General features: G+C 35.9%; 1 protein-coding gene across 1 annotated transcript in view; it reads left to right on the top strand.

The window, feature by feature from the left end:
• CFAP299 (cilia and flagella associated protein 299) overlaps window positions 1–27,420 on the top strand; it is a 542,370-nt gene that overhangs the window by 437,529 nt on the left and 77,421 nt on the right. Inside the window, exon 4 of the mRNA XM_056111429.1 lies at window positions 4,699–4,841. Coding sequence (XP_055967404.1) covers window positions 4,699–4,841 — 143 coding nt within the window. The remainder of the gene's footprint in view (window positions 1–4,698; window positions 4,842–27,420) is intronic.

Raw genomic sequence — 27,420 nt, 5'->3', positions numbered from 1 at the left:
TTCTGTCTTGAAGGCATAATTGATATCAAATTTACATAATGATCTTACTATTTTGCAAACCAGAATGCCTACATGGCATCCAGATATAATGAGTCTGAAACTCATTAAAGAATAATAAGAATTGATACGTGATGAGAATTGATAAAGGCATGTAACTGGGTAAGATAAAATAGTTGTTTTATGGGAGTGGAGGGCGTCCTGTACGTGAAAGTAAACAGGAAAAAAAAAGAAATGAGAACCCATACTTAGAGAAGAGAAGATACCTAAAAAAAGGAAGATAATGAGACAGAAAAATATGTGAATTTGTGACATCACTGAAGACAAATGCAAAAACAGTTCAAGGAAGAGGAAAGCAAACAATAATGTCAAGTGCTACTTGGAGTCCAAGTAAAATTAAAAATGAAATTTTACCATTGGGTTTGACAAGATGAAACATAAGATTTGAGAGACAATGCTATTTGAAGAGTGCCAAACAGTAGATATTGTAGCAACCTGTCAATAGTAGTGATCCAACAGAAAAATTTAAAAAGTCAACTATTTAAGAATGACAAGAGAGGGAATGAATATAAGCCTACCAAAGGAGAGGCCAGTCTTGGATCGAAAACTAGACATTTTCATTCTTACTTAATAGGGGGGGAAATGCTAAAATGAATAAAATAGGATCCATGTGAAGTTGCACAGATAACTTTTAAGGGAGGAAAAGAAGGTGTTTCTGATCCAGTGTCTTTGATTTTCAGTGATAAACATCACTGACTTTGAGAAGGGTATTGGAAGTTTGAAATAAAATACATAAAATATTGGAATGTGTAGAAAAAATATTATAGATAACTATTATGCAAGATCTACTGAACAAATTGCATTTGTGTTTATTAATTCATGTGAGATGGACGTGATAGTTTCCCTTTTCTCTAGTAAAACCATTTTTTTCTATGCAAGAAGTAGAATAAAAATAAAGTGAACTTCATTTGATTGTTTCTCAAATAATGTAACTGAGGAGTATAAAGAAATTGAAAAGAACGCAAGTGAATCATTTTGATGATTTTTATGATCTTTTAGCTAAATTAAGAGAGAAAGTGAGTGTATAGTGATAGTAATAAACAGTGAACAATAGAATTTTAATGAATTCAAAACTTTAAAGAGCTAAAACAAATGTTTGATTGTGAATTCAGAATATGTGAGTCAAAAAAATGGATGTCAGAGTGTAGTGTGTTTGAAAGCAATATTGGAATAATGTAGTTAAACAAAGTATAGATGTTCATTACAGAAAATGTAGACATTACACATAGTTTCTGCATAGATGTATGTGCTACTGGAGTTATTTTTCATTATTCACTGTGACAATTATATGTGATTATCATAAATTTATAAATAGTATTCCAAATTTTACTATTTAGTTCCCATTTTCAAAATAATTTTAGATCTTCAGAGATCATAGCAACTTATTCCTTAATGTAAATTTTTAAGTAATCAAAAATACCTAATTGGTATTTTGCTTATAATTTTATTACAAATTTATAACACTTATATCAAAATTCCCTTCAACTATGTACTCTTTCTGTTGAGTTCTTATTTTGTTAAGATAAAATTTTGTAAAACATTCTTAGAAGAATTTTTAATTTAAAAAAATAATTATTCAAATATAGATCACATGTGACAGTGACGGTGATGTAATAGCTAATAAATTATTGCTAATATAAACCCAAACTTTCACATATGTAAAACATATATGTGTGTGTTTGTGTGCACACACATGTGTATGCTTAATCAGCCTATTAAGCTGTCTTGGGAGTTTTTCAATTAACTGTCTTAGATCATCTCCGTCTGGCCAGAGATGTGGCTCGGTGGTAGGGCTCTTGCCTTGCATATATGTGTCCCTGGGATCTATTCTTGGCACTGTATGATCTCTTTAGCATTGCTGAGGCCAAGTTCCAAGCTTGCAAAAGCTCCTAAGCACAGCCAGGTGTGGTCCAAATACAACAACAAAAGTGCTAAATAAATTGTCATTTTATATGCATTATGATTTGATTCTCTACCATGCAGCATATTGTGTACATATATAAAGTATGTTTTATGTTAAATATTGTTTTCATTTATTAACATATACAAATTCTGTAATACTATTAGTAAAGTAAAATATTTCTAGATTCTCATTAAACTGAGTTAATATAAAAAAGGCATTTCAAATGTTTCATTAGCTGAGAGAGAAAAATAATACAGATAGCTAATAAATTTTTAGTTATTGCCAAATTGACAAATAAGCTACCTGCTAAACTCTTAGGGTCTATTGGGTAAATAGCTATAGATTACAAAAATGGTGACAATTCTTTCTGTTCTTTATTTATGCCTTTTGCAATGAGAGTCTTTACTTCCTCTTCAAGAATAGCTATCCCCACCTTTTGAATCCATGATGGCCTCTGACCTTTAGCCAACAGGATCTGAGAGCAAAAGTGTCTAAATTCTGACTCTAAACTTCCAACAGGAAAGACAAAGAACTGTTTTGCCATCACCCCAAGAATTGTGCACAAGAAACAAATCCATTTGTCAAATTGCAATTCAGTAAGAAAATAGAGAATTTGAAAATAATTATCAGCATACAAACTCCAGAACCTAAGTGGTTTCAGAAAAATTTATGGCAAACCTTCTAAAATGTTAGAAAACAATGTTTGGGTTTTGGAGGGGGTGGGTAGGGCACGGAGGAGGTCAGAACTTAGACTCCACTTGCAAAATAATTTCACTTTTAACACAAAAAAGATTCTCTGAAGCTAATGATTCATAAAGGCATTTCCAGAGTTTTCAAACTGTCGGAGATAAAAACGTTCTGTCCATCAGGGAGCATGAGGACAGTCTCAGGGGGTTGAATTCAGGGGCCTGGACCAGAGTTCAGCCTGCTCCACCGCTCTCACACCCTGAAATGGATGTTTCCCTTTTCATGCAGAGACAGAGTGCTTAGTTTGCTTTTTGGTTTTTAATTTTTTTCCTTTTTTTCTTTTTCTTTTTTTTTTGTTCAGTGACTTTGACTTCACTGTTGACTAAGTCCCATTTCAATGTATCAAGTTTATGTTTCCTCATTAGTGCTTGGCAAGAGAAATCAGACAACACATGTACTCGACCCATAACAAGTTGATGAAATTGTATTTTAATCCACTTCTGGGAAAAGACAAGCAGCCAAAGATCCAAATGATATATTAATGGTCTAAACTGAACTTTAATTCATCTTTCCCAAACACAGAAGTAATGCAGACCTAACTAAGCATGCCATAAGTCTCTTCAACTAATATTAAGTTAGCACTTGATATCACAAATCATCTCAGTAAAATCTCAAATTCTACATGTTCAATGGTATCTGTACTTTGACTTAAAAGAAAAAGCTCAATGTCTTGATATTTAACAGTATTTTATTTTATAATTATTATTAATTAGACAAATAATAATGCAAATAAGTGTATATCAATATTCACTGGCCTTAAATGAATGTCAGTTGATTTACAGAATTACTGCGTTGTATCTTGATTGGTTCTATAGAGGATTAAGTGGTTTTATCTAAAGACAATACACACTTTGAAAATTTTTCTTTTATAAACATAACATCATTTAAAATACAGATAGTTTTCATGTGTCTTTGGGGAAATTAATTGCAATAAAATTGCTATTAGAATGGAAAAGACTGTATCATGTGATTCCACTTATATGAAAAGTCTAGAAAAGGTGAATCTTAGAGACAGAAAGTAGATTAGTGGTTGCCTGGGGTTCGGGGGTAGAATAAAAATGACTGCAGAAGGACGCAACAGATATCTTTGGGGTGATGAAAATATTCCCAAACTAAATCGCATTGCTCAGCTCTGTAAGTTCACTAAAAGTTACTAAGTTGTACACTGAAACCTTTAGGACAATTTTTTTTCTCTGTACGCTATACTTCAATAAGACTGTTATTTGCAGGAGGGACAGGGGAATGAAAGAAATAAATTATTAATTTTTGCTTTTCTTTTTCTTTTCCTTTTTGGTTAGTGGGTCACACCAAGCAGTGTTCAAGGCTTATACTCCTGGCTCTGCATGTGGGAATCCCTCCTGGCTGCGTTCAGGGGATGGACAAACAGGTTGTTCCCAGGATGGACCCCTGGTTGGCCATATGCAAAGCAAGCGTCCTACCCACTGAACTACTGCTCTGGCTCTGATTATTTTATTTTATTATTTCTAAGAAAATTTCAATTTATAAATATACAACATATAAAGTCCAATAAAGTGACACAAACTAAATATTGTTATGTTGCAAAGAAAACACAAGAGTCTATTTTCTATCAGCTGTGAGATTCTGAGTGCACTATTCTCTGTTCATTAGCTTTCTTTTTAAAAAGAAATTATAGCTAAATAAATGCAATAGGATTGCGGAGAAGTAAATTAATAGACTATCAACACATAAAATAATGTCTGTTCTTAAGAGGTTTCCTATAAATATTTATCAATATTGTCACATAAAGCTGCTTCACATGCATATTATATGCAATTAACTTTCTAAACATTAGTTCTTCTTGTGAAAGAAAACACTAATATTTACTTCTTGGGATCATTGTGAGAATGGTATTATAAATCACTTATAATAACTTATGAAAAGTTATTTAAAAACTAAGTTTCATTGCCCCGGTAATTGACTAAAATGATTAATTCATTCTCTCTCTTCATTCTGTTTTTCTTTGCTGCCAGTCTGTGATCTTTATTCGTGACCGAAATTCTTTTGGACAAGAGATATCAGGATACATCGACTATGCTTATAGGCTGAAAGTTGAAGATTTTGAAGTCTACTTTAATGGAATAAAAAGGCTTCTTCCAAAACCCACAGATCTGAGGTAGGTCCTATGCACTTCCCATACCTTCAATAAGAGAAAAAGTCTTCAGAATAAAAATCAATTTTGTACAATCAGGTTTGTAGCTTATATTCTGCATTGTGCATGGAATACTGGTATCTATGTAGCATCAATTGTTGTTTGAACAACAAATTTAAACAAGATGATAAATACCTTTTGAAATAGAGAATGAAGATAAATGCATATTTTTCTTTTCTTTCTTTCCTTTTTTTTTTTTTTTTTTTTGCTTTTTGTGTCACACCCAGTGACACTCAGTGGTTACTCCTGCCTCTACACTCAGGAATTACTCCTAGCGGTGTTTGGGGGGCCCTATGGGATGCTGGGGATCAAATCCGGGTCAGCCTCATGCAAGGCAAACACCCTACCCGCTGTACTATCACTCCAGCCCAGATGCATATTTTTCTTTAACGGTCTAAAATGAACTCTTCATAGATGGCAATTAGTCCATTTTCATTAACATTAATTTTAAATAATAAGTACAACCCTAGACAATCATTCTCAGCTGCTGACCGTGATTCTTCTCAATATTTCATCTGTGTTTTATTTCATAGAAAACATTGGGTCAGAACATAGAAATTACCAGTTGATCTGCCTGCATCTCTGCTAACCAAAATCAATTTGCTCATAAGCCAGTGCTCTTATCAGAATCTCTTCTAATTATTATTCCCACTTACTTAGTCAAAACTCCAAGCACGGGGTCACTGGCTCTGAGCCCACATGTAGGGTGTGGATTCTACTTTCATAAGTGGCTGTTCCTAAGTCTTGTTGCACCACTGTTCAGCTATTCCTTAGCTGACATCCCAGAGAGCCAATTTGATAGAAGTTTATACATCCCCCTATACGGGGAAGTTAGCCTTCCTCAAGAATATGAGGAAAGAGATGCTATGAGTCACTTCAACTTTTATAGTGAAAATTCTGGAATAAAATAGCTCCAGCCCCAGGTAACTCTCCACTCTCTTCTCCTAGAAAATGGTTTGTGTTTTCTTGAAAAAAATTAAATGCTTGTACTTGGTAAGTGAAATTTTCCTTTATACACGCATCTGCTCTCACCACATTTTTCCAGATTCAGAGAAAAAAGAACTCCTTGTCCTGTTTAGAGCTAATTTATTCAACTAATTCTTGAAGCTTTCCAATCCCTCTTTCCACTGAAGCTACATTTCATCTGTTATTATTTTGTCAGTATTTTTTTCATAGATTCTCAAATTGATTTCTCTCTATTAGCTCCTTTATCTTACCTTTAAACTTGCCAAAGTCGCTCACATATTAAAGAAAGGAAATCCTCCTTGTGGTATTGCACTATTTCTAAATCATTTTCCAGCTTATCTCTTCAAAATAGTGTCTACTTTTGCTTCTTGTGTAGGTGTTTAGTCCACCGTAATGAGTTTCCTGTCATCATTTTTCAAATGAAACTAATCTTGCTAGAAGCACAACACATTGCCAATTTCAAAATCCAGTGGATTTTTTTGCATTTATTTTGTTACCTCTCTACATTGTTTTATTAGCTTTAATTGATTGTTATTTGATAAATTCTTCTGAAACATTAAGTATTCCATCATTTTTAATAGAATCCTCATTAAATTATCCTTTTGTTTATTTCATACATATCAGTATTATGGATTTCTTAGAGGACTTTATTTTCATCATATACATTCTCCTGGGTGCATTGATCACTTTTCTTCGTGAAATTTTCTTCACAACTATAACTTAGCGCACACATCTCTCTTTCTTTCAAACTCAATTCTTATACTACTCATTATAGAGAACTGTTTTAGTTCCCACTAACACTTAATATTTATGTCCAAAATTAAACAAAGTTTAATACCTGAATTATTTATCAGAACTTGCTTCTGGATTCTTTTATCTTGACAATTAGTATAACCCTTGCAACTTAAGGCAAAATTTAGTACATATCTTTCACTCCATTACCACTACATGATCACTATGTTAGGAGTAATAATTTATTTAATATAAGACTGTTAAGAATCATTAAATGGACAATGTCATTTCATCTGTAAACAGTTCAACACAGGCTGGAAAAATAGTGCAGTGGTTGAGGCACTTGTTCTAGATGTGGCTTTCCCTGGTTCAGTCATCAACTCTGTATATATTTCTCTGAGCTCCCCCAGAAGTGATCCCTGAGCACAGAGTCAGGAATACTCCTTAAGCATTTCCCAGTGTGGGTGAGCCCCAAAACAAATAAACAAAAAACCCAAATAAGCAAAAATAATCAAATTTAAAATGAACGTCATAATATCATAATGTTGATAGTCAATGAATGACTGACAAAATAGTACCTTCGTCATTCATATTTCATTGATTGTCTTAAAGATACATTTGACAATTGGTTTAACCAACCAAATTCCAAGGATATCTTGTTTTTATTATTCTATCTCTATCAGTTCTTTCAATTTGTAATGTAATGTCCCCCTTTCTCATCTTTTATGCTATTCATTTGCTAGAGAAATGAGGACATATGTCTTAAGAAGTGTATAATACTTTAATATGACTGAAACTGTGTGGTGTCCCTTATACCCAACCTCTAAACTTCTATTTCCTATTGATTGGATTCAGGAAATTTAGTCTCAATTATTTTTCTTAGCAAAGGGGATGGATTTTAATTAAGTTCTGAAAGTTTGAATAATAGGTTCAAGAAGGGTCAGTTTGATGTTTCCATTGTAAAGTTTCCCTATCAAATTTCATTTAGCGGCTTAGTAGAAAAACTACCCCCAATGTTTTTGCAAATGGTGATTTTTTTTCTAATTATATCCTTCATTCTGCATTTTTAGCTATTCCTATTTCATAGTAGTAACTTTTCATTATCACCTTTTGCTTATCTTGAAACAGAATTCAGGATCTGTAGAAAGATACAACAAATATTGGATTGTTCTCCTTAGAGTGTGGACAAAAATAGAGAGAGAGAGAAGCACAAAAGAATATACAAATCAGGCCAGTTTTTTATACCAAATTGTAACCACTAGAAGTACCATGGAAGCATCTGGTTAGTTCTCATCTTCCACAACATATGCTATTAGTCCACTTTTATTCCCCCACAGTGGTTAGAAATTTTTTCTCGTTGTGGTTTTCATTTTCATGTCCATGATTACTACTCAGATTTTGCATATTTTATTGGTTATTTATATTTTCTTTCTTTTGAAGTGTCTACTGAGATATCTTCTCATTTCTTCCTGCTAGTTCCTAATTTTTTCTTGAAGATTAGGGAAGTTCTTTCATTTTTATTTTACTATATTGAGTAAAATTTTCCTCAGATGCATTAAATATGCAATTTTAAATAATTTTTAAGCTTATTATGAATTTACAATGAATAGAAGTTTTGACAATGTTGCTGCATTTTATTAATCCTTTTATATTAAGTGTTTACTTTTTGTGCTTGGCTTAACAAATCCTTATATTCTTGAGGCTCATAAAGATAGAGTCTTATACAATATTATGGTTTCACTTTTTTTTTAATTTTTATTAGTGTGACATCATGAGATACAGTTGTAGACTTACAAATTTTTGTGCTTGGGTTACACTTTTTATTTTATATTTTTATAAGAATTCATTAATACTGTATATTGTGGTTAGATAGGGGTTCACTTTCAGGCGTTGTCTTTTTTTTTTTAATGCACCATGTAACTGGTAAATTTTCCAAGCTGAAAAGTGTATCAGCAACTCTCCCACACTGCAAGACCATGTTTTAAGTCCCTTGTGTGTTGTTTTGTGTCTGGCTCACTCTTGTTTACTGGTCTCTCTTTGAAATAAGAGAAGTTTGCTCACTAATTATATTTTTATAATTATTGATATAAAGAAAGGCAATTTCTTTCCCTTATTTTTATTCATAAGGACAAATTAGGCTACACTAGTCTTTTGCTTTTTGTTTGGTTGGAGGGTCATGCCTGGCTATGCTCAGGACATATGCCTGGCTCTGCACTGAGGGATCACTCCTGGCTAGACTCAGGGAACTGTATGAGGTGCCAGTATCAAACCTGAGTCGGCCACTTGCAAAGCAAATACCTTATCTGATTTACTATTGTTCCAGTCCCCACTCCTTTACTTTTTCGTATAAATTTTGTAGTAAAGCTAAGTTCCCACACTTAAGAACAATGTCATATTTTAAAAAATAGGGGTCACATCCAGCAGTAATTTAGTGTTGAGCTAGAGTTGAAACATAGAGCCATGATCATTTCAGGCTCACGCATTAGTACTTGAACCATATCCTTGGTGTCTGTTATTGTATGTGTATGTGTGTATGTGCGTGTGTGTGCGCGTGCGTGCGTGCGTGCGTGCGTGTTGTGAGACTTATAACACCCCTCACCTCTTCTTTCTTTTTTCTTTCTTGCTTTTCTTTCTTTCTTTCTTTCTTTCTTTCTTTCTTTCTTTCTTTCTTCTCTTTTTCTTTCTTTTTTCTCTTTCTCTTTCTTTCTTTCTTTCTTTCTTTCTTTCTTTCTTTCTTTCTTCCCAACAAGTGTCAAGTTTTTTAAGTTTTTAAAGGTCAGCGTGGTGCCTGGGACTGCCATGGTGCCGCAGGTTCCTGTCATGAGCTTGGATGGCTTGGTGACCCTAGAAACTCGCAGCTGACTGGGCACTTACTTTGGGCCCAAAAGCTGCACCCTCAGTGGGGCAGTTCTGCTACGATTTCTTCCCCAGATTAGCCCACAACTCCTGCAGCATATTACACAGGAGAACCTGCCTGAGTGACAACTGTCTGTAGACCCAGATAGGGACAGTGCCCCTGGTTCAAGCTCTGCTGGGCTGGTGACAGCAGCCCACCCAGATTGCTCAGACCATTAATTGTATAGCCCTGGCTCTGGTCCTGGTCCTTGCTGGAGCCCAGGGGGCGTGGTGCCACCAGCAGGTCAACCAGGACCTGTAGGATGAGTGCATCAACAACCTAAAGGTGCCTTCAGATTTCCTGACACCCCAAATTCACAGCTGTGCCTCTGGCTGGACTCCAGCAACTCAGAACCAAGTTTCCTGAGAAATTAAACTACCAAAAGTTAAGTATGTAGGAGCCACGCCCACAAATCACCTCCGGCAGAGCCATAGAATCTCACCTATCAGCCTTTCTTCAGAGACTCATAAATAAATCTTGAAAGAGATCGAAAGCTGCAGTTAACCTCCAACCTGCACAAAGCTGAACAGACCAGGGTAGACCGAAGGGGGGTGAGTTTGCCTGGTGCCTGCCCAAACAGAGTCCCTGCATCTGCTTGCTCCCGTAATCCAAAATCGCTGCTGTGTCCCCAGCCAGACTCCACCATTTAGAATGGACCTCAGTGAGGTATCAATCTGTTGAAAATCTGTGTATGCAGGTTTTGTGACCCAAATCTTCAGGTTTTGTTGGGGTGGGGGTGGGCTACCTTCCCCTTACCTCCTTGTACCCCCAGAAGCCCTGACAGTCCTGTCCACACCCCCAAAGTTTAAAAAACAATAAAACTACTCCAACTGTGCCTTCCCTCTAAAAATACGGAATGCCCTGGACAAACACAATGACCTCTTAGCACCTGTATTGCAAAGCATAATGTACAGAAGGAGAGAGAGAGAGAGAGAGAGAGAGAGAGAGAGAGAGAGAGAGAGAGAGAGAAGAAAGATACCTGCCATAGAGGCAGGCAGGGAGGCGGGTGGGGATTGGTGGAGGGAAATGTACACTGGGAGACGGATGATGTTGAAATATTGTATGACTGAGACCCCATCATGTATAGCTTTATAACGGTCTATCTCATGGTGATTCAGTTTCGAGGGTCACCAAGCCGTCCAAGCTCATGACAGGAACTCACAGCACCATGGCAGTCCAGGCACCAGGCTGGCCTTTTAAAAACTTGACACTTGTTGACATTAACCCTAGGTCTGTTAGGCTCCATCAGTGATATGCCCCTTTCCCTCCCCCCAGAGAAGTTTACAGTGCTCTTGTGAGCACCTCAATCCCCCGAGTTTATCTTTAACCTTTCCTTTGTGTTTGACCTCTCATTGTCGTATTATCCCAAGTCAATCCTGGTGACATTTAAGTCAAAACTTTCTGGTAACTCTGGATTTTGTGTCTGTAATGAATTACTTGCTTTTCTATTTCCCCTATAGGCTTTTCATATTTCACTGTAGAGTAATGTTCTTTGCTTAAGCACAGAAAGACTGTTAATGATGTGCTCCTAATATTTGGGAATTCATTGACTCTGAAATAAATCTACTCCTGGGCATTTGTCATTAGGTTTCGGTTGCCATAGGTCCTAACACCCCTAAAGGGAGGTCCTGCTTTGGGACTGAGATCGACCCAGGGCGAGTGGCAAAGCTACCCCAGCATCAAAATGGGACAGTCTAGAAGCATAAATGCATGGTCTTGATGCAAACTGTTATGATTTAAGAGACAGAACGACACCCCCCCCCCCCCCCACGAGGAACAGCAAGCTAAACTTGTCTGAGGACTTAGTCTGGGATTTATGGTAAAAGCCTTGCTTGCTCTCAGAGACCAGAGAACTAAGTTTTGGAGTCTTTATCTCTAACTGTGTTTATCCAAGTAACTGTATGAATTGATACGAAGTAAACTCAATTGTTTAATATGTATGACTTAAGGGGAAGAGAAAAACAATATAAAAGTCCCAGGGAGACAGAGCATCTCCTTGAGTTAATTCCCCCCAAGAGAATTGCCTCCACTGAAACATTTACCTTTGGAAATGATCAATCACACCTAAGTGCAGTTCTACCTTACCCCCCTCAGATGTTCTATAAGGATGCTAGCAGCTCTGCATTAAACAGGCCATTTTCACCATCAGTCTGTGGTTCCCCCGTCTCTTGTCTCTTTGTTCCTCTGCTTGGGAGGCCGGGAAGCAGCTCTTGACCACTGAACCCACACATTGTAGACCCCCACTTTGTGAACTCACAGATACCCAAATTCCTTCCTGCGAAACTTTGGAGAGCTTTTTTTTTCTTTTTTTTTTTTTTTTGGTCACACCCGGTGATGCACAGGGGTTATTTCTGGCTCATGCACTCAGGAATTACTCCTGGCGGTGCTCGGGGGACCATATGGGATGCTGGGAATCGAACCCAGGTCAGCTGCGTGCAAGGCAAACACCCTACCCTCTGTGCTATCACTCCAACCTCTTTGGAGAGCTTTTTACCGTCACTCTCTGCAGTTGAGAGTTCTAAGAGCCGCCACTGCTCGGCCTGTCCTGGTACCAGCTTTCATCCTCCTCTGGTGTCATTTTGATTGAAATTGTTTTCATGTTATAATCACTGTACAGTTAACTGGCATATCTGTTATTGTCTTCCATTTATTTACATTAATTCATGGCTTAATGGTTGTCTTTTAATAACATTTATGATTTTCTCAGATTTATCACTTGGAATTTCTTTTCTACTCAGTGCCAGATTATTCTGGACCTTTTAAAATAAATTGTATTCACATAGACCCACTTAATATTTTTACCATGTCACTTTCACTTAGGTCCTCAGAATCAAATAGCAGGTATTTCTCTCTGGAGATGTCATGCCAATAAATGACACAAATAATTGTTATTGGAGAAAAGATGCTTTTAGTGTTCAACATTTTATTAGATTCAGAGCTAGAACACATACTTGAAAATTAAAGATTTCACAATGTCTCCTATTTATCTTTTTGATTTGATTCTGCGTTGTAAGATACATTGATTCTATGATTAGAATCTTGCATTTTATCATGAAAAATTTAAATGGAAGCAGGAAATATAAAAGACAATTATTTATTGAAGGTAATAGTAGTAAGGTGCCTGCGCAGATGATATCATGTCAGTTCAGATTCTATTTTGATTTTGTTTTTTGATTCAGTACTTTCCTCTTAACCTGCTTGTGAATAGCTTACAGGCAAATGATGTGATAGAGTTTGCCAAGTTCTTTTTCATTTCCTTACATCTTCCTACAACAAATTTAACAACCATTATTTTATTTGAGAAAGGATAAAATAGAGAAAACCACTTACTAAAGTGATAAGCAAAAAAGTGATGAGTAGTTCATCATTAAAAACAAGGTTTTGTGGGGGCTGGAGCACTAGCACAGAGGGTAGGGCATTTGCCTGGCATGCGGCCGACCTGACTTCGATTCCCAGCATCCCATATGGTCCCCTGAGCACCGCCAGGAGTAATTCCTGAGTGCAGAGCCAGGAATAACCCCTGTGCATTGTCGGGTGTCTCACACACACACAACACACACACACACACACACACGGTTTTTTTCCGAGTGTCTCTCTCTCTCTCTCTCTCTCTCTCTCTCACACACACACACACACACACACACACACACACACACACTTTTTTTTTTCAATTGAATTACCATGAGATACACACTTACAAAGTTGTTAATGACTTGGTTTCAGTTATACAATGTTACAATACCCATCCATTAACCAGTATACATTTCCCACAACCAATGTCCCAGTTTCACACCCGTACCATCCCAGCCTGCCTCTATGGTAGGTACTTTCTCTCTCTCTCCTCTCTCTTTCTCACTCTCTCTCATATCCTGGACATTGTTTTACAATAAAGGTTTTCCAACTTTTGACTTTGCATCTTGTTTGCTCTGGCTATTCAAGTAGGTTGCTTGTAGGTAGCAGAATGTTGGATTCTGTCTTTTAAACCATTGAACCATTCTGTGTCTCTTAATTGGTGTGTTTAGAATCATTGACACTGAGAGAGATTATTCTCAAGGCATTTTGTGTTATCTTTCTGTAAAAGTTTGCTGCTTTTTTTATTTTTGGAGTTTGTCTTGCCTTAGTGGTCCCTTTAGTCCTTCTTTCAAAGTTGGCTTTGACATAATGCCCAAAAGTAGAGAGAGAGTATGTGGGAAATTGTCCGCCATAGTCCACCATAGAGGCAGGAGTAGGGTTGGGAAAGTGTATGTCGGGGGGGGAGGAGAGGCTACTGGGGACATTGATGATGGAGAATGTGCACTGGTAGAGGGATGGGTTTTTGATCATTGTATGACTGAAACTCAAACATGAAAGCTGGGGGATGGAGTGATAGCACAACAGGTAGGGCATTTGCCTTGCACGCAGCCGACGTGGGTTCAATCCCCAGCATTCCATATGGTCCCCCAAACACCACCAGGTGTAATTCCTGAGTGCAAAGCCAGGAGTAACCCCTGAGCATTGCTGGGTGTGACCCAAAAAAAGAAAATAAATAAATAATATTGGCTTTTTTTTTAAAAAAAGAAAGCTTTGTAACTGTTTCTCACGGCGATTCAATAAAAAAAAAAAACAGGCACATGAAAAAACAATACAAAAACAAAGTTTGTTTTGAGTCTGTGAAGTTCCTTGCCTTTTTTTAACCCATGAAACTGCATATACTTCCTTCAGATCTGAATGAGAGTCTAAGCAGGTAAAGTATTCTTAGTGAGGCCTTTATTTCCTTAAGTTTTTAAAACTATATCCCACCTTGACCTAGGGCCTGGAGGGTTTCTTGCAGACGTAGATGTCTGCTGTATATCTAAGGGTTGTTACTTTCTATGTAATTTCCTTTTTTGATTTTGCTGCTTTCGGTATTATTTCTCGACCTCTGGTATTTGTCATTCTGATTAGAATATGTCTTGGAGTCTTTTTATTATGGTCTCTTTTAACTGGTCCCCTTCAGGCTTCTGATATCTGGATGACTGTGTTCTCCAGCTCCAGAAATTTTTTGGCAGTGATGCTTATCTGTTGCTATCTCATTCGAGTTGCCTCCATGTCCCCTGTGACTCTGATAATACTTAATGTTGTTCTTCTTGAATTCATCCAATTTTTTTATTGTCCACCCATGAACTATTTTGAGGTCTCTTTCCATCTTTTGTTACCTGTAGTTTTTCTGCAGCTCGTCTTCAAGCTCACTGATTCCATCTTTAAGTTGTTGTTACTGTACTGTTTGTTGAGGGCATTCATTGAGTTTTTCATTTCATCGACCAAATTTTTTATTAATGATGTTTTTGTCGTTTTCTTAATTCTGCTCCCATTTCCTCTTGTATGTTATTGGATATCTGCTCTACTGTTTCTCTCATCCTTCTGTATTTTATTGACTGTATGTTCCACTATTTCTTTGAGCTTATTAAACATTTTACCATTTCATCTCTAAATTTTTTATCAGAGAGATTAGTGTATGTGGGCATTACTTATTGAGGCTTCAGGGCTTCTGTTTTCCCTCACTCTTCCTGGTAGGCTTCTGCACTGTTTTCCCACAGTACCTATAGCAGTCTGGATGTGGTGATCTTTTCGTTCCCCTTCTAACTGATTTGGGGAATGTGTTCTTTGGACTATATTCACCTGATTCGGGTATGAGCCAATGAACTATTGCCTAATGTGATTGGGGTAGCCAGGACACCCTGATAAGAATTTAGTATAGAAGGCCAAGAAAAGGATCTTAAGGGCTATAGAGGAGTAGCATAACTGGTGGCCTCGTTAGCAGCTGCACTCTAGGGAAATGGCACCTACTACTGGTCTATCCTCAAATCCCCTGCAGTCATCTTATTAGCAGGAGAGCACCCTCTTGGCTGAGTCCTTGGCACCCACGCTCCTGGTGCCTAAGATAGTTCCCATCAGCTCTTTGAGCCCATGCTTCTCTTTGAACAAGTTCTTAGGCATAATGACTCACTGATAACCTCCAAAATACTATTTTAGATTTAAACTTTTATATCCTAAGGATAGTTGTTCGATTTAGAACCCTTGAATTATAGTCTTCCCCATATTTTCCTACTAAAGTGTCCATTTTAATGTATTATTAAACAACGTCCAGTGTGGGCCTATGAAATCTACTCATTTTTCCAATAAAGTGCTCAGAAGAAAAAGAAAAGTTTATTTTTTATATTTCTTTGGTGAATCCATAAATTCTTCATCTTTTGACTAAAGAATGCCCTCAAGTATTTGAAAGGTATTATCAAAAAATTCTCTCATAATTTTATTCTATTTTATTAAATGTTTCAGATGCCAAACTTCTGAAGCTAATTTATCCTGAACTACTTTCAGTGTAATGAAAAAATCTGGTAATATGCTGGTAGGTTTCAGATTAAAAATAATACAGAGAGAAAGAGAGACAGAGACAGAGAGACAGAGAGAAAGAGAGAGAGAAAGAGAGAGAAGTAGAGGTGAGGAGAGAGGAGATACTAATTGTTTACCACATTGCAAAGGCCTATTGCCTGTTTTTAAAAGCCTTTGAATATAGTTCAACTAGTATTAGAACATCCATTTAGTTTCTTTATAAGATATTAACTGAATTTGAAAGAGAAAGGAATGCTTGAGGTGAAAGTTTACTGACTAAAGCACATTTAACATAAGCACTTAACACCTGACTGGTCCAGAAGTCCATGAAACTATTATGACCTATAAGAAGTAAATCATCTCAAACTTTCCCAGGAAGTGAGTTGGAGCTGGTGATTTAGCATCATCTCCCAAATTGTAATAAGCATATTAAAGTCTGAGAAGCATACTCTTGACTTGTTACCTACTAGGTAGTCACGGTCCACATCCAATTGTTGAATATTTAATCGTAACTATAATTTAAGCCATATGTGTAAAATGCACAACTGATTTTATTGACTTTTCCTAAAATAGGCAAATATGTATTAATAAATTCACATTAATTTTGTTACATAAGATGTTAGATAATTTAGGTTAGATTACCTATATTTTATTAAACGTTTTCACACATTACTTTTCACTCTTTTTTAAATGTGACTACTAGAAAATTAAAAATGAAATACATGACTTGCATTTATAACTTACTATATATGTGTATATATATATCAGTACTATATATATATATATATATGTACTATTATGGTTTATGTATTCCTGAATCTGAGGTTAAATCACATCTGAATCTTTGGGACCAACACTAATCTTAAATGTTATGTAAGAGATCACTTGCTCGTAGCATGCGGCAGGTCTGACTACATATATACTTTATTTGACGTGTACAGTGTCTTTAAAAATTTCTGCCAGGAGCTAAAGAGGTAGTACTGTGAGTAGAGCTTTTGCCTTGCATACAGGTGATCTGAACTCTATTCCCAACATCTGAAGCTCCACCAGGAGTGATCCCTGTGCAGAGTCAGGCCTAAGCCATGAGCACCACCTGGTGTAGTAAGAAAACAAAAAGATTCATGTCAATGAATATAGATCGGCAGTAACATTGTGCATCAAAACCATAAACATTAACACTACTGTGACTGTGACCATGTTACTGAAACTAATACAATTAAAAAAGAAAAGAAGGGTAAATGTTTAAGAAATGGGAAGTATCACATAAAATGTCTTCGCTTTTCAGATTCAGTCGAAAATTATAAATCTGCATATTCACATTCTAAATATGACCTAGAAATAAATAGCCGTTGTTCATTTACATAGCTTTGTTCTCATGAGACGAACACATATGTGACAAATCAGACATAATGGCAATTGATTATCATCCTTTATTATCATCAATTATTATCATTCACACTCATTTGTTCACTCACTTAAAGTACCTGTTGAATTTTCCTACGCATCTGAGTTTATGATTTCTGGTGCAAATTACCATCTTAGATTTTAGCAGACATATTTTCCATTAGCACAGTTATGTTCTCTTTTGCTTGACCACTCTGAGTGAGTTTCGTTTCAGCCCTTAGGCTCTGTAGAGTTATTCCATACTGTTGTGATTAACAAAGCTGGATTAATCAAAGCCTGAGATGATTATCATGATGATAAAAATTAACTGAGCACTTACTGTGAACAAGGCACTGTGTTGAATAATTTATATACATCATTTCACTTCATCTTTACAAATGGCTTGTGGGTTAGGGATCTTTTTCACATTTTAACATCAAGAATATGTTTCAGAGAAGCATGTTGCCTTATGCACACACTGACAGATTTGTATTCCCAGTTGGAAACCTGATTTCCAGTACAATGCGTCCAAATAGAAAATGGTGAAACTCCAAATGCCATGATTTTTCATTTTCAAGTTGAATGTATGGTATCATTTTAGGGTTTTGTCAGAAAAAGATACCATTTCCCACTTTGGTCTTCCATCTATATCCCAGTCATTGTCACGTTATATATTTCTGTTGCAGTAGGATATCTGACTTGACAAGACCTAATTTGGGTTTGTTTTTCAGAATTTTGAGCAATCCTACTGTCCACAGCTAAGACTGGGGAATTCCGGTCAGCCAGTACCCACCCTTGCCACTTCCTCCTTTCACTGAGCTTGGCAGAAAACAGTCCTTTGTACTTAACCAGGCTTTTATTTTCAGTCACTGTGAGTAAGAATTACAGTGTCCCACAGCTTGGTGTGTGCAAAACTTCTGGATAGAACTGAGAGTGGCCTTTAATTGTGGCTTGAGCCTAAAAGTCTTTAGGGAGAAAATTGGCCCTGACTTGCTGACCTCAGTTATGTCCCAGAATACTTTCAAAATCTATTCCTATCCTCTTAAGGGTGGTTCACACATTTTTTGTAATATTTACTTGAAATATTTTTACAAATAAATGTAATTTTTTAATACTTAACTCACTTTACTTTCGTTTTTACCCCCAACTAAATATGAAGTGCTCTCTCTCTCTCTCTCTCTCTCTCTCTCTCTTCCCTACCATCCCCCCTCTCTCTTTGAAAACTCAAAGATAGAAAGATACTCAAAACTATAACCCCTCCTGCCTCAGTATAAAACTCACATATACTAAGGTATATATATATATATACTGTTTTTATTGTATTTTTACTGAAATCAATCTCTGAATGATTCTATAGTCAAAATTTTATCAAGGATCTTTAGCATACTTTAATTTTTAAAAAATCAAAATCATGGAAACCATCTGGCAGTTTTTTTAATTGTCAAGAATGTGTTCCCTCATGATTATGTCTCTGGGTGAACCTTAAGTGAACAATAAGAGATCTGAAACAACATTTAGTTTATTGACAGCATTTACAGTGGTTAAGACAGGATTATTCTTTACACAAGATTTTCTCAGAATTTTTTGTTTTGGTAAAGTTTACACAACATAAAATTTATAATTTTAAACATTTAAAGTATACTGTTTGGTAACATTAACTACTTCCGAATTACTCAACTTTTCCAAATTTTTATGTACAATTTCAAATGTGGGTGAAAAGTTCAAAGAACAACACAATAAATACCAGGATACTTACAATCTAGACTAAACAGTTGTGAATGTTTTTCCACATTTGCATCTACTCTTTTTAATATGCCTAAAGATGTATTATTTTTAAATAGTTTGCACGTTTTAGTCCTAAATATCTCATAATGATCCTAAAAATAAGAACATTCTCCTAACTAGTATCGCCATTACACACATTACAAAGGAAATTTATATTTTCTACTTTCATATATCTTTGTCATATTTAAATATTTTTATTGGTTTTCTAAATGTCTTTTATAGTTGTTTTATGAGCTACCATCCATAACCGTACCAAAATTGCATTGCTTTTATCTCTTGACTGTCTTGTTAACATATTTCCTCTCCACCTCTAATCCCCACCTCTTCCCTAAGTGTCAACTTAACAGACACATTACAAAGTTCCAGTGTTTGCAACTTAGATCTCATGATTTCAGTGTTTGTTAAGTCTGCGTTTTGTTAGATGGTTATACCACTCTCGCAACTCCCCAGTAAAACTGAAGTTCTAAAATTTCTGGAAAAAAAGAAATTACAGTCGAAGAGAACAATAAATTCTTCTCTTATATTAAACTTAGCAGAGCTTTAGAATTTTTCATTAAGTGTGGAAGATACACTTGAATTTATCCCATTAGATTTTGTTCTCTACTCCTCTTTGCATTTAAGCCAGCAGTGAAGAAATCATAAATTGTATATAATTACATAAATTAAGTAGAAAAAGTTAATCTAGTTTTTAATTTGCCAAAGTTAAGCTAGTCTTAGACTTGAAAAGGCACAGTTTAATTGGCTCAGTTATGCTCTCCCATGCTCCAGTACTGTGAATGGATTACACTTTTTTAATCCTTTTTTTAAAAAATCTAATTCAGTTACCCTGAATTACAGAGTTATTCCTGACTGGGTTTCTGGCATACAGTATTTTAAAATCAATCTCTACTTCCGTCCACCAAAGCCTCCCCCTACCCTGACTTTTCCTCCCACCCCCAGTCTGCCTTTATGAGAGATACTCTTTTATATTTCAGTACTATGGTTTACAGAACTGTTACTGATAGGGTTTCAAGCATAACACTTTACCACCTTTAAGCTTCCCAGCCTTCTTCTCCTCCACCCAAGCTGCAGTACTTTCCCTGTTCCATGCCCCCATTTCCCCAAGGGATATGTGCTTGGTCTCTTTCACGTTGCTCTCTGTCAAAATTCTTTAATAAGTGTTCCACAGATCAAACCCCTTACCACTGTATGCAGTTAAAGTCAATATTTTAAATTAGTGTAACCTTGCTCTCATTGTTTTCATAAATACCTGAGAGTAGCGTATAATGCGTACAGAGTCTATGCGTTTCCAATCATATTTGTGTAGAATTTTTTGTTTTGTTTGGGGGCCACATTCAGTGATGCTCAGGGGTTACTCCTGGCTCTGCACTCAGAATTACTCCTGGTGGTATTTGAGGGACCTTGTGCTGAGATCTAACCTGGATTGGCCATCTACACAATAAACACTGCCTATTGTACCATTATTCTAGCCCTCAAAAGTATTTTAAAAATTACATCAAATTTTCATTTGTAAGTGAAATAAGTGTGTAGCAGTAAGTTGAAAACACTACAATTTCAGTCACTAAATTTTTATTTTAACTTTATTTATTCCCCCCCCCCAATTTTTAGATAAGTACCATGATGTACAGTACAGCTAATGATAGAGTATTACACAACCACACTCATCACCAGTGTGTCAGCACCTCTTCACCAATGTCCCCAAATCCCTTCTTACTTTCTTCAACATCTCCTTGGAAGACAGTTCTTTTTTTGTTTGTTTGGGCCACACCTAGTAGTCCTAAGATCTTAATTTGGGCTCTGTGCTCAGGAATCACATCTGTTGGGGCTCGGAGGACCATATAGTAGAGGGGATCAGACCCTGGAGAGCTGCATGCAAGACCAGACTCCAGATAACTCCCATTTCTCCTTTTTTTTCTTATTTCGATATTTGGGCCACACCTGGTTGTGCTCAAGGTTTACTCCTGGATCTGCATTCAGAGATCATTCCTGGAGGTCTGGGGGAACATATGGGATTGAACCCAGGTCAACTCCACACAAAGCCAAGTGTCTTACCCAGTGTATTATCTATCCATCTCTGGCAGTTTCAATTCTGTCAGTCAGCTTTTAGGGTCTTTTGGCCAACTACCAAATTACTTATAAGTAAATAAGTGATTATATATACAGATATATAAAACATGCATAAAACTCATTCCCCTAATTTCTACTGATTTGTGAAAATGAATAAAACAATGGACAGTTTCCCCAAACAATATATAATTTCACATTTGAATATTACAAAACCGTTTAAACATAAGATGACTTTTAAACAGTAGAAAACCAGAAAAATTTTAAAAAGTCTGATTGTTCTATAAAAGATTCTATAGCAAAGAAACAAACTGTGTATTGCTTCATTTTCTCTGCCTCTATTTCTTTGATTATATAATTTTCCCAAATTGGTAGAGTTAAATTCTATATAGTTATGGAAACAGAGGTAGAATATATAATACCCTTATGCACATAAAAATATTGTAAAGGCTTGCTAGCACATTAGCATCTGAGTCATTTATATGCAATCATCCATAAATTTGTAAAAGCACAACAAAATGAAAGTTAGTTAACTTACTGAGTGACAAACATATCAAATACCATATAGTTAAAATTTTTTAAAAATTCATCGTGGTTTACATTATATTAATATTTATAATTCTTTTATACATTTTATTCATGATTATTTTAAAGAATGAATTGTACCAGATAAACCCTCAAGCTCTGTAATTTTGATTCATCAACATACTTTATAATCTGGTAACATTCAGCTTTGTGCCAAAACATAATGGATTAGTATTAGTATAAAGGCTTGTTTTTAAGTGGTGTAGGTTCCTTAGTCATAATCCAGACCCAGCTTCTCATTATCACGTTCTAACTTCATATAATAAAAGCAATAGGCAAGTTTAACATAGAAAGGCAAATTATCAATTATCGGTAAGAGCCTCGTCCGTATTAGTTCGCATAATCTTTATCCATTATCAAAGTGGAATGTTACAATATCAAATCTTTGGTGTTTTATTGTTTGAATTGCAAATTTTACTGTCTAAATTGTAGGGGGGCCTAAATTGTTTGACAAAAGTGCTTTCTCAAGAAAGTGCAGTAAATGATCATAGGAAAGGTAAAGAGTAGGAAGGATGAAGAAAAAGAAAAAGGGAGAGATAGAGAGAGAGAGAAGGTGAAGAGAGAGGAGAAGAGAGAATGCACTGAGGAAAGGAAGGAAAGGGAGAGAGGCGAGAGTGATGGGGGAAAAGAGGAGAGGAAGAAGAAAAGAAAAACGGATTATAATTTCTCTAAATATCTCTAAATTGGAAATCTTAATTTTTTCACTTCATATGAGTACATGAAATTAGCATATTTAATGAGAGCTGTGTCTTTGGTTCTTCAACTAAAGTTGATTAAAGCTACTTTAAAGACATTTAGGTGGATAATATTGTGTAGGAAAGGATTAATCAACGTTTAGAAGATAAAAAAAATAGAAACTCTCCATTTTCTTTACATTTTTTTAGCTACTTCTTTATATTCTTCAGAAATAGAGGTCTTATCCGTACTAATTTTCAAGAATGTATCTGGTTTAAAAGATAAAGAGTTAAATACTAACATTAAAGTATAGATAAGCTCCTTTTAAATGTTCTCTAAAAACAAATGTGTGACAATGACAACAGTTACAGAGATTTTTATCCCTGTTTCTCAAAAGCCATAGAGGAATTGACCATAGTTTAAGCTTATCTAAAGATAAAAATTAGCTATTTACCTCATCTGGGAAGCAGCTGTACAGAACTGTGCGAGACAGTGGTAGGGAAAAAAACCACTATTAGATATACAAAGCAACAGAAAACTGGTGAAAAGGGTAAAGGGATTAGAAATTAGAATCCATTCAAACAAAACCTACTTGGATGAATGAGAAAGAAAGTCTTTTCCTGCCAACACAGTGAATGTTTAATCTGGAAAAGCATGCTCCCACATCTGGCTTTTGTTTAATATGGAAAACATTGTCGCTTATTTTTACTTTATTTTTGATGCAAATTTCCATTTATAAACAAATACACAGTAAAATTAGTGGAGAGACAGTACCAATATTGCAAACGTTAAATATTTCATTTAATATACTTAGAGTACAAGATATTGCCTAATTTTGTCCATATCCTAGCAAAATTGTGTGAAGAAGAAAACTTAAAATGTTGAGAATAATGAAAGCATTCTATTTGAATATGAATAACCTAACATATTAATATGATGAAAATTTTTGAGATGATCTGAGGAATAGATATTTTGAAATAATTAAAATGAAACATAATTTTCAAAGTGTATATGATCTATTTAAAAGGAAAAATTGAATTAATTTAAACTTACTTGGTTAAGAAATTATTATAATGTTTATATGAAAGAATAAACTAATTCCAAACTGAATTATTCCTTAATTTCCTATGGAACTGCTTAGAGAGAGCCTGCTGCTCTTTAAGTCAGTCACACAAGTTAATATGTGGCTTCTTGATGTTTCTTCTATGGCTTGAAAATGTCAGTTTCTCTGTAAGACAATTAACTACACACATACCTCTCCCGCTGTGCACACTCATATCTACACTTACACAAACAAACACACACACACACACAAAACGCTAAAGTCTATCTACCTGGAAAAATATATGCTTATTACATGCTTCTGCATGTGCCAATAAAATGATAACTTAAATTTTACTTTTATAGCACATTTCACAATCAACACGCAATTTTAGTATTCTTCACCCATAGATTTTGTTTCACCAAGCAATTATAACACAGTGACTCAGAATAATAAAGTATAATCTGTTATTCTAGGAAAGCTATAATAAAATGCTGCAAAGTATTTACAGGAATACAAATTAAGATGTGATTAATTAATCACCTGATGAAAGACAGGAAAGATTACTGCAAGAAAATCATTTAGCGTGTCCTTAAAAAAATGAGTAAGAAAGTGGAGCACGGAGCATTTAAACTGTAAAAAGAATCACAGGGAAACATGGCAAATATTAGGGACAGTTTGTGGCCGAAAACTGTGAAGCCATCTCAGTCCCCTTATCTATGGTATTTGCCATATTCTAGAGCCTAGACATAATGAATATTGGATTCCATGGTGCTAGAAAGACCAAGGTGCAGGAAGTTCCTCATAGATTATTTTAAAGAAGTTTCTATTACTCTATAAAGAAACTAAACCTTTCAAAAGCTTCATGTTACAAAAGTCAATAATCATATACTTTCTACTCTTTTGAGACAAGCTATAGTCTGACACTAGGAATTCAGCAAAATAAGAATTTAAAGGTTAATAAAGGGTTAATTTCTCTTAGAGTAATTCTCTTTAGATATTAGCATTTTAAATGCACAGAAAGAGGCTTGCTTTTGATGTTCTCTCTTGAACATGAATATCACTTGCTTCTCTCCTTATTTCTTTGCTTGCTTATTTCCACCCTGGAGAAGCTGTGTTCTCTCTCTTTTTATTTATTTATTTATTTATTTATTTATTTTTAAATTTTTTATTAGTGAAACACCATGAGGTAAAGTTGTAGACATACAAATTTTTGTGCTTGGGTTTCAGTTATACAATGATTGAGTACCTATCCCTCCACCAGTACCCATTCTCCACCTCCAATGCGTATACCTCCCACCACCCATCCCCCCTCCCCCCATCCCACCCTGCCTCTGTGGCAGGGCACTCCCTTTTGCTCTTTCTCTCTCTCCTTTTGGGTGCTGTGGTTTGCAAAAGAGGCATTGAGTGGCAATCATGTTTGGTCTGTAGTCTACTTTCAGCATTCATCTCTCATCCTGGAAGAATCCTCCCAACACTCTTGATTTGGTACTCCCTTCTCTACCTGAGGTGCTTTTTCCCCTAGCATATGCAGCTGGCCTCCAAGCCATGAAGTGAACCTCCTGTTACTTATCTCTGCTATTCTTAGGAGTTAGTCTCTCAAACACATACTTCTTCTTCTCTCCCCTCACATATTTCTAAATAAATTCCAATAAAACATATAGTGTTGCCACACACGCACGCACACACACACACACACACACACGCAGAAAAATAATCTCCTGAAGTTGGTTTGAGCACAATGAGATCTAATAAGGATATAAATATTTCTCACAGCCGTTTGGTATGGATTGAGAAAACAGACTCAAGATTGAGTTTCCACTCTAAAGTCACATTGGATTTCTTCTGACTTAGTGGCAAAAAATTGTTCAAAGTAGTCTCGTAATCCTTTGTATTTCTGTGGTGTCTGTTGTAACATTTTCCTTTCATTTATGAAAGGAAATGATATATTTCATATATTAAAGGACTTTTTTTTCATTTTCACTAAGCCTAAGATTTTGAACATTTTGTTTATTCTTTCAAAGAAACAACTCTTGGCTCATTTTTTTTTTTATATTTTGGGGGGGTTATATTTTGTTTATTCAGTTTTTTTTATGATTTCCTTTTGCTGACTTCAGGTTGTATTTATTCTTTTTCTATTTCCTTTCGGTATGACATTAGATGGCTTATTTAAGGGTTGTTTTTATTTATTTGTTTGTTTTTATGTCTCATGGCAGGACTTCATTGCTATAAATGTCTCTCTTAGCACTCTCTCTTTTGTTGTCCCCAATATGTCCTACAAATTCATGACTCTGTTATTTTATATTTGCATAGTTTTTTAAAAAAAACAAACAAACATTTTTATCCAAAATTTTCTTGTAGAGCCAGTAGTATTTGGTCTCATCTCCCTATGTTCTAAGTGTTCCCAACTTTGTGTGTTTTGTGTATATGTGTGCATGTGTGTGTGTAAGTGTGCATGTGTGGGGTGTGTGTGTGTGTGAGTGTGCATTGGGCCACACCCAGCTGTGTGAGGGCTTATTCCTGGCTTTGCACTCAGAAATCACTTCTGGCAGTCTCAGGGAACCATATGGGTGCCAGGAATTGAACCTGAGTCGGCTGCATGCAAGGGGAGTGCCTGATCCACTGCACTATAACTCTAAACCACCCACCTCAAGTTTCTTTTTGTAGTTGATTTCTGGTTACTTTACATTGTGATCTAATAAGGTAAGATGGTTGATGCAATTTCAACCTTTGTGATCTATTGACATTTGTTTTATGTCCCAACATGTGTTCTATTTTGAAAGTGTTCCATGAACATCTGAGAACAATGCCTATCACAGCATTTTTTTTAAATAAAATGGAATTTCCTGTAACTGTCTTATTATGCTCATCTTGTTGATCTCTTCATTTAAAACTGTTATCTCTTCATTAATTGTTCATCTGATTAGTATGTCCATTGATTAATGCAAGATGTTCTAAAAGTGCTCCTGGGACTATATGCAATATTGGTGGTTGACCCCGTGTCAGCTCATGTAAGGGAAGCATCTTAACTTCTGTACTATCTCTCCAGCATCTATCACTGTAACACTGTCATCCTGTTCATCGATTTCCTCCAGCAGGAACCAGTAACATCTCCTTCGTCCTAGTCCTGAGATTTTAGAAAGTGCCACACTCGAGGCTCTTTCAGGGTCAGGGGAATGAGACCCATCATTGTTACTGGGTTTTGGCATACAGAATACGTCACAGGGAGTTTACCAGACCCTGCCATGCAGGCAGGATACTCTCGGTACTCTGGCACCTAAAGAAATCTATGTATTCTTTTCCCAAAAAATCTGGCCACAGACTGCCTTTGAATTGTTAAATTCAGGTCATTGACATTTACTGAAATTATTGTTATAAAATCAGTATCAACATTTTTTAAATCATCTATATAAAATGACCAGAAACAATATGGACTGATGGGGATGTGGAAAATTACCAATGTTGGTAGAACAGAAATTGGTCCAGGTACTTTGAAAACAATATATAGCGGGTAGGGCGTTCGCCTTACAAGCGGCCAACATGGCCGACCCGAGTTCGATTCCTCCGCCCCTCTCGGAGAGCCCGGCAAGCTACCGAGAGTATTCGATATGCCAGACACAGTAACAACAAAGTCTCCAATGGAGACGTTACTGGGCCCGCTCGAGCAAATCGACGATCAACGGGAGGGCTTTTACCTTTACCTTTACCTTTTATTGCATCCAGAAATTTCACTCCTAGGTATTTATGCTAACAACACAAATACACAATTTTAAAGGATAATATGCATACCTATGTTCAATGCAGTACTAATTACTAAAACTAAGATCCAGAAACAACCTAAGATATGGATGCAATATAAATGTCCCTCATCATAGGAATAGATTTTTTTCAATGCGATACACACACACTCACAAACACTGTCACTGTCACTGTCCACTGTCACTGTCCTCCCGTTGTTCATCGATTTGCTCAAGCGGGCCCAGTAACGTCTCCATTGGAGACTTTGTTGTTACTGTGTTTGGCATATCGAATACGTCATGGGGAGCTTGCCAGGCTCTGCCGTGTGG

Source organism: Sorex fumeus, unplaced genomic scaffold (assembly GCF_029834395.1).
Source record: "Sorex fumeus unplaced genomic scaffold, SorFum_2.1 ptg000013l, whole genome shotgun sequence".
Classification (NCBI taxonomy): Eukaryota; Metazoa; Chordata; class Mammalia; order Eulipotyphla; family Soricidae; genus Sorex; species Sorex fumeus.
The sequence above is the reverse complement of the archived record's forward strand: the minus strand, read 5'-3'. Positions and strand labels throughout refer to the sequence as shown.